The sequence below is a fragment of the Nycticebus coucang genome, chromosome X (assembly GCF_027406575.1).
Source record: "Nycticebus coucang isolate mNycCou1 chromosome X, mNycCou1.pri, whole genome shotgun sequence".
NCBI lineage: Eukaryota > Metazoa > Chordata > Mammalia > Primates > Lorisidae > Nycticebus > Nycticebus coucang.
The window spans coordinates 124,725,119-124,745,252 of record NC_069804.1 but is presented as its reverse complement, the minus strand read 5'-3'; the positions used below and the strand labels follow the sequence as shown (position 1 = coordinate 124,745,252).

The following is a 20,134-nucleotide window of genomic DNA, read 5'->3' as shown; positions in this document are numbered from 1 at the left end:
TGGATAGATCCTCCAATAAGAAGCTGAGCAAAGAAATTTTGGATTTAAACCTAACCATCCAACATTTGGATTTAGCCGACATCTACACAACATTTCATTCCAATAAAACTAAATACACATACTTCTCATCAGCCCAGGGAACATACTCCAAAATCCATCACATCTTACGTCACATGTCTAACCTCAGTAAATTTAAAGGAACAGAAATTATTCCTTGCATCTTCTCAGACCACCATGGAATAAAAGTTGAACTCAGTAACAACAGGAAGCTGCGTACTCATACAATAACATGGAAGTTAAATAACCTTATGCTGAATGATAGCTGGGTCAGACATGAGATTAAGAAGGAAATCACCAAATTTTTGGAACAAAACAACAATGAAGACACGAATTATCAGAACCTCTGGGATACCCCAAAGGCAGTCCTAAGAGGGAAATTTATAGCACTGCAAGCCTTCCTCAAGAGAACGGAAAGGGAGGAAGTTATCAACTTAATGGGACATCTCAAGCAACTGGAAAAGGAAGAACATTCCAACCCCAAAACCCACTAGAAGAAAAGAAATAACCAAAATTAGAGCAGAATTAAATGAAATTGAAAACAAAAGAATTATCCAACAGATCAATGTATCAAAAATGGTTTTATGAAAATGTCAATAAAATAGATAAACCTTTGGCTAACCCAACCAGAAAAAAGAGTAAAATCTCTAATCTCATCAATCAGAAATGACAAAGACAAAATAACGACAGACTCCTAAGAAATTCAAAAAATCCTTAATGAATATTACAAGAAACTTTAATCTCAAAAATATGAAAATCTGAAAGAAATTGACCAATACTTGGAGTAAGGTCACCTTCAAAGACTTAACCAGAATCAAGTGGAAATACTGAACAGGCCAATATCAAGTTCTGAAATAGCATCAACCATACAAAATCTCCCTACAAAAAAGCCCGGGACCAGATGGCTTCACATCAGAATTCTACCAAACCTTTAAAGAGGAACTAGTACCTATATTACTCAGCCTGTTCTAAAATGTAGAAAAAGAAGGAAGACTACCCAACAAGTTCTATGAAGCAAACACCACCCTGATCCCCTAACCAGGAAAAGACCCAACAAGAAAAGAAAATTATAGACCAATATCACTAATGAATATAGATGCAAAAATATTCAAAAAGATCCTAACAAAGAGAATCCAGCAACACATCAAAAAAATCATACATCATGACCAAGTCAGTTTTATCCCCGGGTCCCAAGGCTGGTTCAATAAACGAAAATCTGTAAGTATAAGTCAGCATATAAACAAATTAAAAAACTAAGACCATATGATTCTCTCAATTGATGCAGAAAAAGCTTTTGATAATATCCAGCATCCCTTCATGATCAGAACACTTAAGAAAATTGGTATAGAAAGGAAATTTCTTAAACTGATAGACACCATCTACAGCAAACCCACAGCCAATATCGTACTGAATGGAGTTAAACTGAAATCATTTCCACTCAGATTAGGAACCAGACAAGGCTGCCCATTGTCTCCACTGCTCTTTAACATAGTAATGGAAGGTTTAGCCATCACAACTGGGGAAGAAAAGGCAATCAAGGGTATCCATATAGGGTCAGAAGAGATCAAACGTTCGCTCTTCGCAGATGATATGATTGTATATCTGGAAAACACCAAAAATTCTACTACAAAACTCTTAGAAGTGATCAAGAAATACAGCAGTGTCTCAGGTTACAAAATCAACATTCATAAATCGGTAGCCTTTATATATACCAACAATAGTCAAGCTGAAAAAACAGTTAAGGACTCTTCCCATTCACAGTAGTGCCAAAGAAGATGAAATATTTGGGAGTTTATCTAACAAAGGACATAAAATATCTCTATAAAGACAACTATGAATCTCTAAGAAAAGAAATAGCTGAAAATGTTAACAAATGGAAAAACATACCATGCTCATGGCTCGGAAGAATCAACATCATTAAAATGTCCATACTACCCAAAGCAATATATAATTTTAACACAATCCCTATTAAAGCTCCACTGTCATACTTTAAGATCTTGAAAAAACAATACTTCGTTTTATATGGAATCAGAAAAAACCTCAAATAGCCAAGACATTACTCAGAAATAAAAAATAAAGTAGGATGAAATCATGCTACAAGACCTCAGACTACACTATAAATCAATAGTGATCAAAACAGCATTTTACTGGCACAAAAACAGAGAAGTAGATGTCTGAAACAGAATGGAGAACCAAGAGATGAATCCAGCTACATACCATTATTTGATCTTTGACAAGCCATTTAAAAACGTTCAGTGGGGAAAAGATTCCCTATTTAACAAATGTTGCTGGGTGAACTGACTGGCAACTGGTAGAAGACTGAAACTGGACCCACACCTTCCACCATTAACTAAGATAGACTCTCACTGGTTAAAAGATTTAAACTTAAGACATGAAACTATAAAAATACTAGAAGAGAGTGCAGGGAAAACCCTTGAAGAAATCGGTTTGGGCGAGTATTTTATGAGGAGGACCCCCCAGGCAATTGAAGCAGCTTCAAAAAGACATTACTTGGACCTGATCAAACTAAAAAGCTTCTGCACAGCCAAGGACACAGTAAGTAAAGCAAGCAAACAACCCTCAGGATGGGAGAAGATATTTGCAGGTTATGTTTCCGACAAAGATTCAATAACCAGAATCCACAGAGAACTCAAATGTATAAGCAAGAAAAGAAAAAGTGATCCTATTGCAGGTTGGGCAAGGGACTTGAAGAGAAATTTCTCTGAAGAAGACATGCACACGGCCTACAGACATATGAAAAAAATGCTCATCATCCTTAATCATCAGAGAAATGCAAATCAAAACTACCTTGAGATACCATCTAACTCCAGTAAGATTAGCCCATATCACAAAATCCCAAGACCAGAGTTTTTGGTGTGGATGTGGTAGGAATGCAAATTAATACATTCTACTGGTAGGAATGCAAATTAATACATTCCTTTTGGAAAGATGTTTGGAGGACACTTAGAGATCTGAAAATAGATCTGCCATTCAATCCTATAATTCCTCTACTACCCTGTTTCCCTGAAAATAAGACAGTGTCTTATTTTAAGGTGTGCTCCCAAAGATGCGCTAGGTCTTATTTTCAGGAGACATCTTATGTTCCTGTAAGTAGGTCTTATTTTTGGAGGGTGTCTTATTTTCGGGAAAACGGGGTAGGTATATACCCAGAAGAACAAAAATCACATTATAACAAAGATATTTGTACCAGAATGTTTATTGCGGCCCAATTCACAATTGCTAATTCATGGAAAAAGCCCAAGTGCCCATTGATCCACGAATGGATTAATAAATTGTGGTATATGTACACCATGGAATATTATGCAGCCTTAAAGAAAGATGGAGACTTTACCTCTTTCATGTTTACATGGATGGAGCTGGAACATATTCTTCTTAGTAAAGTATCTCCAGAATGGAAGAAAAAGTATCCAATGTACTCAGCCCTACTATGAAACTAATTTATGTCTTTCACATGAAAGCTGTAACCCAGTTATAACCTAAGAACAGAGGAAAGGGGGAAGGGGGGGCAGAGGTAGGGTGATTGGTGGGATTACCCCTGCAGTGCATCTTACAAGGGTATATGTGAAACTTAGTAAATGTAGAATGTAAATGTCTTAACACAATAACTAAGAAAATGCCAGGAAGGCTGTTAACCAGTGTGATGAACATGTGTCAAACGGTCTATAAATCCAGCGTATGGTGCCCCATGATCGCATTAATGTACTCAGCTATGATTTAATAATAAAAAAATAAAATTTAATTTAAAAAAAGAATATGGGTAAGGGGGAGAGGGAGGGGTGGATGGGCAGAAGGAGCGTGATTGGTGGGACTACACCTGCGGTGCATCTTCCAAGGGTACATGTGAAACTTAGTAAATGTAGAATATAAATGTCTTAAACCCAATATCTAAGAAAATGCCAGGAAAGCTGTGTTAACCAGTGTGATGAAAATGTGCCAAACAGTCTATAAAACCAATGTATGGTGCCCCATGATCACATTAATGTACACAGCTATGATTTATTAATAAAAAAATCATTAAAAAAAACTTCTTCTTTGCTGATGGTATGATCTTTTACTTAGAAAACCCCTGAGACTCAACCACAAGACTTCTGTAAGTGATCACTATATCCACTAATGTCACTAGGTATACAATCAATGTCCACAAATCACTAGCCTTTGTATACACCAATAACAATCAAGCTGAGAATCAAAGCAAGAACACAATACCCAGCTGGGCATAGTGGCTCAACCCTGTAATCCTAGCACTTTGGGAGGCTGAGGCAGGTAGATAGCTTAAGTTCAGGAGTTCCAGACCAGCCTGAGCAAGAGAAAGACACAAACTCTACTAAAAATAGAAAAACTAGCTAGGCTTTGTAGTCAGTACCCTGTAATCCCAGCTACTTGGGAGGCTGAAACAAGAGGATCACTTGAGCCCAGGAGTTTGAGGTTGCTGTGAGCTATAACACCATGATACTCTACCCAGAGTGACCGACTGAGACTAAGTCTCAAAAAAACAAAAAGAAGAACGAAAGAAAGAAAAGAAAAGAAAAGGAGAGAGAGAGAGAGTGAGAGAGAGAGGGGGGGGGGGAGAGAGAGAGGGGGAGAGAGAGAGAGAGAGAGAGAGAGAGAGAAAGAAAGAAAGAAAAGAAAGACAATGCCCTTCAAAGGAACCTCAAAGAAAATCAAATACCTGGGGGCAGCACCTGTGACTCAAAGGAGTAGGGCGCCTGTCCCATATGCCAGAGGTGGCAGGTTCAAACCCAGCCCCAGCAAGAAACTGAAAAAAAAAAAAAAAGAAAGAAAGAAAATCAAATATCTAACAAAGGAGGTGAGGATCTCTACAGAGAGAATTATGAAACCCTGGGCAGGGGGGCGGAATAGCAGTAGACAAATGGAAGAATGTATCATCCTCTTGGATGGAAAGAAACAACACTGTTAAAATGTCTATGCTACTCGGCGGCGCCTGTGGCTCACAGTGAGTAGGGTGCTGGCCCCATATGCCGAGGGTGGCGGGTTCAAACCCAGCCCCGGCCAAACTGCAACAAAAAAATAGCCGGGCGTTGTGGCGGGCGCCTGTAGTCCCAGCTGCTTGGGAGGCTGAGGCAAGAAAATCGCGTAAGCCCAAGAGTTAGAGGTTGCTGTGAGCCGTGTAACGCCACGGCACTCTACCCAAGGGCGGTACAGTGAGACTCTGTCTCTACAAAAAAAAAAAAAAAAAAAAAGTCTATGCTACTCAATGCAATCTACAGATTTAACACAAACCCTATTAAAATGCCAACATCATACTTTGAAGAACTCGAAAAAATATTTTTTTTGTTTTTTGGAGACAGAGTCTCACTGTGTCACCCACAGTAGTGTGCTGTAGCGTCACAGCTCATAGCAACCTCAAACTCTTGGGCTTCAGTGATTCTCTTGCCTCAGCCTCCCAAGTAGCTGGGACTACAGGCGCTTGCCACAATGCCAGGCTATTTTTTTGTTGCAGTTGTTTAGCTGGCACCGGTCAGGTTCGAACCTGCCACCCATGGTGTATGTGGCTGGTTCTGTAACTGCTTTGCTGTGAGTGCCGAGCCGAAAAAAATAGTTTTTCATCTTGTATGGAACCAGAAAGGCCCCCTTATCCCCAAGGCAATTCTTAGAAATAAAAACAAATCCGGAGTCATCACTATGTAAGACTTCAAGTTATATACTAAAAGTCCACAGTGATCAAAACAGCATTATACTAGCATGAAAACAGAGACATAGACATGTGGAACAGGGTAGAAAACCCAGAGATGAAACAAGCCTCTTATCACTATCCAATCTTCAATAAACCAGATAAAAGCATACACTGGGGAAAAGAATCCAAAGGAATTCCAAAAAGAATTCAATACATGGTACTGGGAGAAAGCGATTGAAACTGAACAGGCACCTCTCAGCACTTAAGGATCAAAGACTTTTTTTTTTTTTTTTTTTTTGAGACAGTCTCATTCCATTACCCTGGGTAGAGAGTTGTGGCGTCATCATAGCTCATGACCTCAAACTCATGAGCTCAAGCAGTCCTCTTGCCTCGGCCTCCTGCATAGCTAGGACTACATGTGTCTGATACCACACTCAGCTAGTTTTTCTATTTCTTTAGTAGAGAGAGTCTGGCTCTTGCTCAGGGTAGTCTCCAAATCCTAAACTCAAGCAATCTATCCACCTCAGCCTCCCAGAGTGCTAGAATAACAGGCCAAGCCACCACACCCAGCCTGGATAAAAGATTTAAATGTAAAACCCCAAATAATAAAAATCCTGGAAGAAAACATAGCAAAAACTCTAGGTGATATCAGGCTGGGGAAATATTTCATGAAGAAGACTGCATCAACAATGGCAACAACAACAAAAATAAATAAATGGGACTTATTTAAGAGAAAAGCTTCTGCACAGCTAAGGACAAGAAAATTAAAGCAGACAGATAACCTTCAGAATGGGAAAAGATATTTGCATGTCATAAATATCACAAAGGGGTGGTTAACTAGAATCTACAGAGAATGCAAATTAATCAACAAAAAAAAGCAAACAACCCCTCTATCACGGGGCAAGAGACTTGAACAGAACTTTTTCTGAAGAATTAAGACAAATGGCCAACAAACATGAAAAAATGTTCATCATCCCTAATCATCAGAGAAATTCAAATCAAAAGCACCCTGAGATATCACCTAACTTCAGTGAGGCCAGCCCACATCACAAAGTTCCAAAGTTGCAGATACTGGCATGGGTGTGGAGAGAAAGGAACACTTTTTATGCTTTTGGTGGCACTGAAACTAATACAGCCTCCTTGGATAGAAGTATGGAGAATCCTTAAAGAACTCAAAATAGACCTTCCATTTGATTCTGCAATCCCATTACTTGGTGTCTACCCAGGAGAAAAAAAGGCATTTTATCATAAGGACATTTGCATTACATTGGTTATTACAGCTCAATTTACAATCACCAAGATGTAGAATCAACCCAAGTGCCCATAAACCCATGAATGGATTAACAACCTATGGTATATGTATGCCACAGAATACTATTTAGCTATAAAAAGATGGACACTTTACATCTTTTTTATTACCCTGGATGGAGTAAAAGAACCTTCTTAGTAATGTATTACAAAAATGGAAAAGCAAGTATTTGATGTATTCAAAACATTCACACAAGAGAAAAACTCAGGGCGGCGCCTGTGGCTCAAAAGGAGTAGGGCGCCAGCCGCATATGCTGAAGGTGGCGGTTTCAAACCTGGCTCTGGCAAAAAGAAAAAAAAAAAAAAAAAACAGCAAAAAAAGAGAAAAACTCAATTTAATTCAAATTGGGGGAAGAAGAGAGGGGGAAGGGGGAAGGGGCAGGACTGGTGTGCTCTCACCTAATGGACACAATGTAAGGGTATATGGCACACCTCCTAGGTTAGGGGCACAACTACAACAGGGACTTTACCTAGCAAACACAAACATTGTAACCAAATTGTTTATACCCTCACAGTCACCTGAATTTTTTTTTTAAATGGAAAATAGTCAACTCACTAGGATAATATCTTGAGAAAATTCTTTCATTGGCCATGGAGAAAAACAATATTGAGGTTTAAAATATTATATGAAGAAGGTATTCTGTATAAAAACAATGGAAAATGAGAAGAAAACAAACTGTAAGTCAGCTTTATAAAGGTTAATTACAGTCACTATGAGTGACATGCAATATTTCTCAAAATTCTAATAAGAAATGTTTTGCTTTATGAGTTCACCTAACCTTACTTCACATGCAAAAATTAAGTCACAAAGGAAACAGTAAGAAACCTACATAAAAAAGCAATTATCACTACAAATGAAAAGGAAGAATGTTGCTTAAGTAATTAATTACTAGGTCTGGCCTGATAAATGAAAAATTTCATTTAAAATGAAAATAAAAATGTTTGCATTATTAGAAAATAAACATATTTATTACCAATTAAACTGCTAAATACTATCCTATCTGTCCAAATTAAGGAACAATGTATCTTTCATTACCAAATTAAGTGCTGGAGAATTATATTCTTTTGTTAATTTTATCTTTTATTTTTATCATAGTAATTCATATACAAACAAAAAATCAAACAGAATAACAAAGCTGATTAAAAAATAACCCCCCATTCTACTTCTTTTAATCTCCACAACTCAATTTCTAATTTTTTTATTTGGCTTTCTGGTATTTACCCTTATATTTATAAATAACATGCTTCTACTGCTATTGTTTTTAATTATTCAAATGTATAATCTTTATTAGGGTCTCACTAAGGAAGATGACGACTTAAATTTTTTTTATTACCATTACCACTATCTCATATCACTAACAACACCAGGACTACCCCTCCCCACCTCCACAGCCCCCATCAGTTCACATAAACATACTTCTCTTTTCAGAAGCGTAACTTAGTGGTTAGAGCATGGACTCTGGAATCCCACTGACTTGGTTTGAATCCTGGCTCTGCCGCATGCTAGTCATGTGACCTCAAACAAGTAATTTAACTTCTATGCCTCTTTTTCCTCATATATAAAATGAGGATAATGACAGTGTATGTTTTATAGTGTTGATATCAGAATTAAATGAGTTCATGTTAACCATTTCCAACATGCCTGGAGTGCAGTACGTACTATATAAATCCATGCTATTACTATAACTATACAACAATTTTTCACTAAATCAAAATCCAATATTTATATTACTATGATCAAGAAAATATTCGCAGATGAACCCCATAGAGCAGTAGAATTATACTTCCTCTCTCCTATACATATATTTTTTTGTTTTCCTTAAGTGATCAACAGCCTCCTTTTTGCCTTTGAATAATTTTTTTATTAAATCATAGCTGTGTACATTGATATGATCATGGGGCATCATTCACTAGCTTCACAGACCGTTTGACACACTTTCATCACACTGGTTAACATAGCCTTCCTGGCATTCTCTCAGTTACTGTGCCAAGAAACTTACATTCCACATTTACCAAGTTTCACATATACCCTTGTAAGATGCACCGCAGGTGTAATCCCACCAATCCCCTTCCCTCTACCCACCTCCCTCCTCCCTCCCATCCCTTTTCCCCTTCCCCCTATTCTTAGGTTGTAACTGGGTTATAGCTTTCATGTGAAAACCCTAAATTGGTTTCATAGTAGGGCTGAGTACATTGGGTACTTTTTCTTCCATTCTTGAGATACTTTACTAAAAAGAATATGTTCCAGCTCCATCCATGTAAACATGAAAGAGGTAAAGTCTCCATCTTTCTTCAAGGCTGCATAGTATTCCATGGTGTACATATACCACTATTTATTAATCCATTCGTGGATTGATGGGCACTTGGGCTTTTTCCATGACTTAGCAATTATGAATTGGGCTGCAATAAACATTCTGGTACAAATATCTTTGTTATGATGTGATTTTTGGTCTTCTGGGTATATGCCCAGTAGAGGGATTACAGGATTGAATGGCAGATCTATTTTTAGATCCCTAAGTGTTCTCCATATCTCTTTCCAAAAGGAATGTATTAATTTGCATTCCCACCAGCAGTGCAAAAGTGTTCCCTTTGCTCCACATCCGCGCCAACATCTCTGGTCTTGGCATTTTATTATATAGGCTAGTCTCACTGGAGTCAGATGATATCTCAAAGTAGTTTTGATTTGCATTTCTCTGATGACTAAAGATGATGAGCATTTTTTCATATGTCTGAAGGCCGCGCGCCTGTCTTCTTCAGAGAAGTTTCTATATGCCTATTATTAATTCATTCTTTACCCTCTGACAGAACTGTAAAACACCTCTCCATATAGACAAACAAATCAAGTCTCTTATCTTCTTTCCTCTTACTTTGTTGAGAAATATCTTCCCTATTCCAAACTGATTGCCAGTTCACTAGGACTATGAATTTGCCAATCTTGGACATGAAGAATTCCGCTTTTTTACTTTTCTTTTTTTCTTAGAGTCTCGCTCTGTCTTCCTGGGTAGAGTGCTGTGGCATCACCATAGCTCACCGCAACCTCAAACTCTTGGACTCAAGGGATCCTCCTGCCTCAGCCTCCCGAGTAGCTGGGACTACAGGTACCCACCACAACATGTGGCTAATTTTTCTATTTTTAGAAGGGATAAGGTCTCGCTCTTGCTCAGGCTGGTCTTGAACTCCTAGAGTTCAATCAATCCACCTGCCTCAGCCTCCCAGAGTGCTATGATTACAGGTATGAGCCACCATGCCCAGGCTGGATAAAAGATTTAAATTTAAGACACAAATCCATAAAAATCCTAAAAGGAAGCATGGGTTCAAGACCAGCCTGAGTAAGAGTAAGATCCCCAGAAGTTCATGACAAAGGACCCTAACTTTTCAGGCAAGCTACGGAATTAGCCCACCTCCTAAAGCCCCATATAAAAGGAGTCTCTAACTGCTCCTTGGCACAGACACCACCTGGCAGGTTACCCTCCCCTTTCAATAAACCTGGCCTGAACATCTGCTGTGCCACCACTTTGTCGTTCAAAGATGACAAGGATGAAAACCTTGTGATGATCCACTGCCACTTACTGAATGATAAATATATTTTCTTTTCCTTTTGATTTTCTTAGTAACATTTCGTTTCTCTGGCGTATTTTATTATAAAAATATAGTATATAATATACATAACATATAACATATGTGTTAATCAACTATTAGTGTTATGGCCAAGGCTTCCAGTCAACAATAGGGTATTAGTAATTATGTTTAGGGGGAATCAAAAGTCATATGTAGATTTTTGACTGTGTGGTAGAGGTATCCTTAATTCCCCATGTTGTTCAAGGGTCAACTGTATTATACAATGTGATATGATTACCCCAATCAAACCAAGTTAACATGCCCATCACCTCACATAGTTACATTGTGTACAAGTATATAATGCAGTATTATTCATTAGGTCTCCAATACTTATAACTGAAGGATGATTTGACCAATTTCTCCTTTATTCTCTCAATCCCCCAACTCCTGGTTACCACCATTTTATCCTCTATCAGTATGAGTTCAACTTGCTTTAAAAAAAAAAAGATTCCACATATAAGTGAGATTATACAGTATTTGTCTTTCTATGCCTGGCTTATTTCACTTAGCATAATGTCCTCAAGGTTCATCCATGTTGTTGCAAATGTTAGGATTTCCTTTTTCAAGGTTGAACAGTATTCCATTTTACATACTTATATACAGTAGAACCTCCTCTGCTAATTTGACTGCCTGAGGGACTGTAACAAACTAGTCAACATATGGAGGTGATCAACATAAGGAATTAGTCCTACTATACTGATATGTACATGTGGTACATGTCCAGTCTATGAAAATTAAGTCAACTTAAGGAGGCAAGGAGATGGTCAACTATAGAGATTCTACTCTACATACATATACACACATCACATTTTCTTTATCCATTCATCTGTTGATGACACTTAGGTAGTTGCCACAACTTGGCTACGGTAAATAATGCTGCAATAAACATAAAAGTATAGATATCATCTCTTTGAGATGGTGATTTTATTTCCTTTGGATATTGCAATTTATATTAAGGATTATTTGGTCTTGTTCCCACTTCCTGGCACATAGCTCCTAAAACACTTAATGGAATCTCTTATAAGTATCCTTTTGTATGCTACTGAGATAACTGGTGGCTAGGAGGTCCTAAATAGCCACTGGATAGAGGTTTGGTAGCTAGGAGAACTAACTACATGAGTAGAGAGTTGGAACTTTCAACCTTATTCCCCCCTTCACTTCTGGATCACCAATGGCCAATGATGTAACCGTGCCTATGCAATGAAGCCTCCTTAAGAATACAAAAGTACTGAGTTCAGAGAGCTTACAGACTGCTAAACATATGAACGTGAGGGTGTCATACTAAGGGAGGGCACAGAAGCTTCTGCTGGAGTTCAGAAAACAGTACCCAAAATGAAGGCCACAGAAGTAGCCTCAGAAGCAAAGTTTCTCTCTAACCATCTCATGCCCTCATCCTCACTAGAAGCAAAGTATAGAAACTAGAATCTCTCTTCCCCAAGGCCAGTCATAGAGGAAACTGGAACCCCTTTTCCTCAAAGCCAGACACAAAGCCCAAAAATGTTACTCTAACTTTCCCCCACCTTTCTAACAGCTAGCCATTAAGAAATTAAGATCCTCATTCCAGAGAGGTTCTACCCCACACCCAGAAGGAATAAATGCTACAACAGAGATCAAGAGGCCTTGCTAGGTTTCTCCACACAGCTGCCCCTGCTTCATCAAATCTAAGCGTAAAATCAGGTAGCTTTTCTGTATCTTTTGATCTTCTTTCAGAAGATTCCTGTGTCATATAAAGCTATGAGCAAGGGCGGTGCCTGTGGCTCACTGGGTAGGGCGCCAGCCCCATATACTGAGGGTGGTTGGTTCAAAACCCAGCTCCGGCCAAACTGCAACAGAAAAATAGCCGGGTGTTGTGGCAGGCACCTGTAGTCCCAGCTACTCGGGAGGCTGAGGCAAGAGAATTGCCTAAGCCCAGGAGTTGGAGGTTGCTGTGAGCTGTGTGACACCACAGCAATAAAAAGATACTGTCTCTTAAAAAAAAAAAAAAAACTATAAGCAAATCAATTTGCTTTGCTTTTTCTCTTCTATACCTTTCTTTTGACATAAGGGAATTGTCCACGACCTTTATGATGGGAGGAAAAGGATCATACTCTTTTTAGCTCTACAATTCACATTTCTTCTCACACACCTAAGACTATGCATTCCTTCCATCTGGCTATTCATTCATATCCTTGGAAATATCCTTTGTAATAAGTTGGCAATAGTAAATAAAGTGTTTCCCTGAGTTCTGTAAACCATTCTAGCAAATTAATTGAAGCTGAGGAGGAGATCATAGAAAGCTGGATTTATAGCTAGTCAATCAGAAGAAGAGGTGAGCAATCTTGTGGGATGGAGCCCTTAACCTATGGGATTTAAAGCCATCTTTAGGTAAATGTCAGAACTGAATTGGACACCCAGTCAGTGTCTGCTGGGGAATTACTCTGTGGTAAGAAGAAATCCCAGTATGTGCTGGTGACTAGAGAAGTATTCTGTACTGAGAAAACAGGAAAAACATTTTGACCATAAATATGACCATAAATATATGACCATAAATAGGATTTCAAGATCATATTTTCTATTTTTAATTTTTGGGGGAAGCTCCATACCATTTTCCTTAATAGTGATACCATTTTACATTTCCACCAATACTGTACAAGGGTTCTCTCTTCTCTACATCCTCATCAACACTTGTTATCTTGACTTGTTGATACTAGCCATCCTAACAGGTATGAAGTGATATTTCATCATGGCTTTGATTTATATTTCCTTGACAATTAGTGATGTTGAACATCTTTTCAAATAGCCATCGGTCATTTCATGTCTTCTTTGAAAAATGTCTATTCAAGTCCTTTCCCCATTTCTTATTTTTTAATTCAAAATATTATGAGGAGGCTCAGCACCTGTAGCTCAAGCAGCTAAGGCGCCAGCCACATACACCTGAGCTGGCAGGTTCGAATCCAGCCTGGACCAGTCAAACAATGATGGCTGCAACCAAAAAAAATAGCCAGGCATTGTGGCGGATGCCTGTAATCCCAGATACTTGGGAGGCAGAGGCAGGAGAATCTCTTGAGCCCAGGAATTGGAGGTTGCTGTGAGCTGTGAAGCCACGGCACACTACCCAGGGCGACAGCTTGAGGCTCAGTCTCAAAAAATATATATATATTATGAGGGTACAATTTTTTTTGTTATATCAATTACTTTTGTAATCTTAAGTCAGGGTTATAAGTGTGCCTGTCACCTAGATAGTATCCACTGTACCCGTTAGGGTAGGTTTTCACCCATCTACTCCTTCCCCCTCCCAGCCCATTTCTAAAGAGTAAACATCAGTCTTCTGCTGAGGTAAGGAGTGAGCCATTTGGCCACTGAGCTAAAGGAAATAATCTAAGGATCTACCTACTACTTAGAGTAAATTGCAGGCTTTTGCTGAATTAAGTAAAGGGTAACCATGTGGCTGTGGAGGTAAGAGCAAGAATTCAAGGGTATAAATCTTGGAACTGTGGTATTTAATATGGTAGCCACTAGTCATATATAATGATGTAAATTTACATAAATCAAAATTGAATTAAAAATTTGCTCCCTTATTCTCGCCAGCCATATCTAAGCATTCAACAGCCACATGAACAAGTGGCTATAGTACTGGACAGCACAGCTAATAGAACATTTCCACCATTCAGAAAGTTCTTTGGACAGCACTGCCTTAGACATTCCACAAACGATCATGTTTTCAGTCCTTAATCCCAATATTCATAGTAATATGATTCCTCCAACACCAAGCCATTCCCATGTTTGATGCAGTAAATCTATTTCCTTATGATTGCCTTCTCCCACAGCAGACACATTCAGCTTTTCCCATTCAGCTGAAGCAGCTACTACCAGGATTCCAGCCAGCCTTTATTTGAATTAGAAAATGTATCCCCTCTGGAATGAGTAGAATGTACTTTTGTAGGAAGAAAAAGACAACCTTTCTTCCAGATGTATGCAAATCCTCTACTAGGACACACAGCATGAAGGTAGAGTGCCATTTCACTGCCATGTGCTCCTCAGCCAGATACTCTTGTACAGTGTAAGTAGAGGCACTAGTTATCACTGTTCCATCTATTTTCCATTTTGAAAATTCTATCTTTTTTTGTGGATTCCACATGGATTTAATCCTCACTTAACTAAAAGTGAGACTTTTCCACTTCAATGTTATTCTTTGTATTAAAGTTCCATCTTTCAGTACCAATAATACTCCAATCAATCCCACAACAAATCCTAAGTAGATACACAACTGAGTAGGAAATAGATAGAAAAGACATCAGAATCCATCTTTTTAAAATAACACTGACAACCAGAATTATCAGTTAACAAACAGAAAGTTGTTATCTGGGTTTTCCAAATGCTATTCTAGAGCATAAGCTAGAACTCCTACCGGAGTGAAAAGGTCTTTTCTCAGAAAACTCCTTTAGACAATAGTACCTAGACAATAAACCAACTCCTATTTTAGGTGCTTTTTAATTTACCACAAACAGATAAAATCACGAACAAAAATGAGAAGAAACAAGTATCATATTTTTATTACAAGCCTGTGCTGGTGGTACTTGTAATGGATTGTTATCCAAAATTATAAAGAAACAGATAAAATCATGAACAAAATGAGAAGAAACAAATATCATATTTTTATTACAAACCTGTGCTGGTGGTACTTGTAATGGATTGTTATCCAAAATTATTACTTGTAAGTGATGCAGTTTCCTGTAACAAACTGGAATTTCGGTCACTTTATTACAAGAAAAATCCAGCTTGACTAAGGGAAGATCTCCTAATTCTGTTCAGAAACGAAAAATAATTAAATTAAATTTTACATAGTTAATGTCTTATTCATGTGAATAAAAATAATGCATATCTTACCATCTGGCAAAATATGAAGATTATTTCTTCTTATATTTAGCTCTCTGAGTGAATGTAACTTTCCCATTTGTTGGGGAAGGACCTGAATCTCATTGCAGCTAATATCCTAAGGAAATCAAGAAAATAAAATTATAATAAGCTAACCAAGAAATAAGGATATATTATAATTTTTAAATTAAAACACATAGTTAATAGCCAGAAAAAGTTGCCTCTATTGTCATTTCTATAAAGATGGATCGTCTGGCAGATTTCTATTTATAGTATATCACGAAGCCAACCTAGCACAGTCAACAGAAATTGTTCTGTTAAAAAATTGGAACTTATGCCTGTAATCTCAGCACTCTGGGAGGCCGAGATGGGTGGACTGCTTAAGCTCATGAGTTCAAGACCAGCCTGAGCAATAGCGAAACCCAATATCCCCCCCAAAAAAATAATTAATTAATTAAAAAAATAGCCAGGCATTGTGGCCAGCGCCTGTAGTCCCAGCTACTCAGGAGGCTGAGGCAAGTGGATCACTTGAGCCCAGGAGTTTGAGGTTCCTGTGAGCTATGATACCAAGGCACTCTACCCAGGGTGACAAAGTGAAACTCTTACAAAAAAATAAAATATAAGAAATGGAAAAATTGGAGGTTATAGCTGTGTAACTTAACTACCTAAATCAACCTCTTGAAAATCACAACTAAAGACCAACTTTTATCAACCCAAAATTGAAGAATGATGCAGGTACTCTTCACACAGAGATAAAATAAAAGACTAAAAACTATCAATCATTGTGATAATCCATCAATTACAGTAACTGTCTTAAGATACTTGGTTAAGCAGAAACTAAGCAAGTCACAGATTACAGACTTGAGCCAGAGAACCAAAGGCTACGGTCAGGATCCATTTAACTAAAACCTCTTTTTCCAAAGGTATACAAAATTCAAGGCATTACAAGTGCAAACATCAGTGGCTCAGATCATAACTCAAAGACATTCTGAGAAATCTGAGTTGGAAATATCTCAGGTTTAAATTAAAAGGTAAGCCCTTATTTCAAGGTAAATAATATTAAGTTTCCATAATAAGAGAATAAAGAACAGTTTAAGTTAACTATGCTCTCCCTTGCCTCTTTCTTATGAAAATAGCAATGAAAAGAAAAGAAACTTAACAAGGTCTCAGATAATAGTCATACCAGACACACAACAAATGAAACTTGCATTCTATTGCAACTGTCACCAATTTCCAGCTTTCACTGAAAATAGTATTAGCTTACAGGGAAAGGAGTGGTACACACAGTTTTATCAAAAGTAAAAAAGGGGGTAAATCAAAAATAATGTTAAAGCCATATAGGAAAGAATCTCATAAAGCTATAGATAATTAAAAATATAGATACCCTACATACTTCTTTTAAACAATGTCTAAGGCATCTTCATTCAACAATGAACGTTTATCAAATCCTTTTTGCTGGACACTGTTCTAGGGACTAAGGACACATCAAGGAACCAAACAAACAAAAATTCCTGCCCTCACAGCTGTTCACAGAGTTTACATTCTAGGGAAAGAAGTAGATTATATAATATGGTCGAAGGTGTTAAGTGCTATTTAAAAAATAAAGAACAGGGCAAAAGAAAATGGCTGTGCTAACAATAGTGGGAGGGGTATTAGCAATTTAAATCATTTCATAGAGAAAGTGATATTTAAGTATTGTCAGAGCTGCCAAAATTTAAAAAAGGATATTCCAGACAGAAGGAACAATAAATGAAAAGGCTCTTAGGCAGAAGACACCTGACATGTAAAAAGAACAGTGAAGAATTCAGTGTACCTACAGAGAATTGGTAAGGTGGAGAGTAGGATGAACAAAGGAATATCACTTTAATTTTTCCTCTGAGAAATGTGGACAGAAAACAGAAACATTGTTTTTTATTGTTTTTTTTTTTTTTTTTTTTTTGAGACAGAGTCTCACTCAGTCACCCTGGGATTGAGTGCCATGGTGACATAGTTCATAGCAACCTCTAACTCTTGGGCTGAAGCGATCCTCCTGCCTCATCCTCCTGAATAGCTGGGACTACAGGGACAGCCACAATGCCTGGCTAGTTTTTCTCTTTTTAGTAGAGCTGGGGTCTCTTGCTCAGCCTAGTGTCCAACTCCTGAACTTGGGCGATCCACTGGCCTTGGCGTCCTAGAGTGCTAGGATTACAGGTGTGAGCCATCTCAAAAACCAAAAACTTTTGAACGGAGGAATGACACAATCTGACTTAAATTTTGATAGGATCACCTTAACTGATACATTCAGCATGAACTATTATTCAAATGATAGATAATAAAGGTTTGGGAAAATGTCCTTTAAAGGAAAATGTCCTTGCTTCCTTCCACATAGATTAATGTCCATGTTGAAGATGCTGAAGATTTTCATATAAAAAAATCCACAGCATTTGATACAATTTCCCAGAAGAAATAAAACCCAGGCAGAAGAAATGAACCCATTCCAGTGGGTATCTACAAAATACTCTCCTGAAATTTAGAAGCCAGAGAGTATTTCTGAGGTTTCTAATGACAGAATTTCATTATAGTTGGTTACCACATTCTTGTGGAAGAAGAAAGTATTCCAATCATAGGGAATAACCACAAATTCATTATGTGAAATATAACTGTCAATTAGCCACCCTAATGCTATCTACCTGTCTACTGTTACTGATTTCAACAGTTTAAGGCATAATACTTTTATGATTCCTAGTAAAATAATGGTATTTAATATTTGAAATATGCCACTTAAGTAAAAGTAGTAGGTTCTCTGTATCCCTGGGTTCCACCAACAGCAAATAAAAAATATACGGGGGAGGGGAATGAGTGATTGCTTCTGTATTGAACTTGTATAGACTTTTTTCTTGTCATTATTCCCTAAACAGTACAGTATAACAACTATCTACATATTATTTACATTGTATTAGATATTATAAGTAATCTAGAGATGATTTAAAGTATTCAAGAGGATATGTATGGGTGTATGGGTTATATGCAAATACTGTGCCACTATATATAAGGGACTTGAGAATTTGTGGATTTTGGTGTCTGCAGGGATGGGAGAATGTCCTGGAAACATGTCCCAGGTATACCATGGAACAACTATACTAGAATTAATCTAAAACTCCTAAATATTTTTGACATTTCATTTATCTAAAAATTATCTCATGTAATATAATTTAAAACATAAGGCAAAAAAACTAATGAAAAATGAAAGAAAAAGAAATTACAAAGCCATAAAATCTTAAATTATATTTATAAAGTCCTTAAAAAAAACATTAAAAGAGTGTCCAAGTTAAGGAAAGTAATGGTTCCCCTTTATTATGAATTTGTTAGATCACATCTGAAATCTCTGTTCATTTTTGAGTATAACACTGACAGACGTTAACAAAAGGGGACAGATTCAGTATAGAAATAGCTAAAAATAAAACATCATGAAAGGAGTCAGGAGCAGTGGCTCATGCCTATGATCTTAACACTATGGGAGGATCACTTGTAGCCAGGAGTTCAAATCCAACCAGAGCAATAACAAGAGCCAAGGAATTTGAGATTGCAGTAAGCTATGATGATGCCAGATGCCACTGCACTCTATCCTAGGCAATAGAGTGAGACGTTATCTCTGGGGCGGAGGAATAATAAAGGTAATAGTTTAGTATAACAGAGAAGAGACACATGACAAATTACAAATATTAAAATCGGAAAGGAAGACAGGTTGTCATTATCTACATTTCTTCACATGTTAAGTCCCAGGACCAACAGATAAATGATAGGAACATATATTTTGGTTCAAAATAAGAACGATTACTAACTAATACAGCTTTACAAAAGAGAATTAGGCTGCCTCAGACACACACACAAAAAGAGCTGTCCTACCATTGAAAATATATCAATACAAGTAGATGCATCAGGGATTCCTGAATTAGGACGTGATTGGATACAATCACATCTAAGATCTTTTAAAAACCTCAAAATTCTATGGTTTCAAAATATAAGGTAAAATTCAAGGAAGTTTCCTTGCATTATAATTGGACATGTGGATATTCCCTAATGAATAAAAGATATTCCTGAAATTCCTCTTCATTATATTCTATTTACATCAGTTTCCCATTACAAAATTGTAGAACAGTTCCTCAAGAAAATCTTTGGCCATCCAGACATAAAAAAGTCGTATTTTACAATACTTTACAAAATACTTATTTACTGAGAAAGCATTAAATAAGATAAAATAGAAACAAGCAACATGATATTGTGAAGTGGGGGTAACAACATATATGGAAATAGCTCAATACTTCGAGAATCCAAGTATGTTTCTCTCAGTTCAATGTCCATACCATAAAATGTTATGTTCAATATTCTGTACTATATTTCTACAATCAATTGCACATAATAGCCTCTTTCCACTTATCTTGGTCCCAAGAGTATCATAAAAGCACATCAGCATACAGTAGTAGAAGAGTTATCTTGTTAATTCTACTGCTTGAAGGCATTGTATTATCTTCTGTTATCTCCATTCTCTAAGCCTCTATTTAGCCCTGTAAAATCTTTTTTAAAAAAAACTTAGCTTTTACGTAAGACCTGTACTATGCACAAAATGGTTAAACAAATGCTTATTCATTTAAAAAGTACTTA

At 37.3% G+C, this 20,134-nt stretch overlaps 1 protein-coding gene across 4 annotated transcripts in view; it reads right to left on the bottom strand.

Moving 5' to 3' along the window:
• Positions 1-20,134, bottom strand: part of LRCH2 (leucine rich repeats and calponin homology domain containing 2) — a 250,428-nt gene that overhangs the window by 189,821 nt on the left and 40,473 nt on the right. For all 4 annotated transcript variants that reach the window (XM_053580439.1, XM_053580441.1, XM_053580440.1 and 1 more), the window contains exons 4-5: positions 15,506-15,611; positions 15,286-15,422 (exon numbers count right to left, since the gene is read on the bottom strand). In XM_053580439.1, the coding sequence (XP_053436414.1) occupies positions 15,286-15,422; positions 15,506-15,611 (243 nt within the window). The remainder of the gene's footprint in view (positions 1-15,285; positions 15,423-15,505; positions 15,612-20,134) is intronic.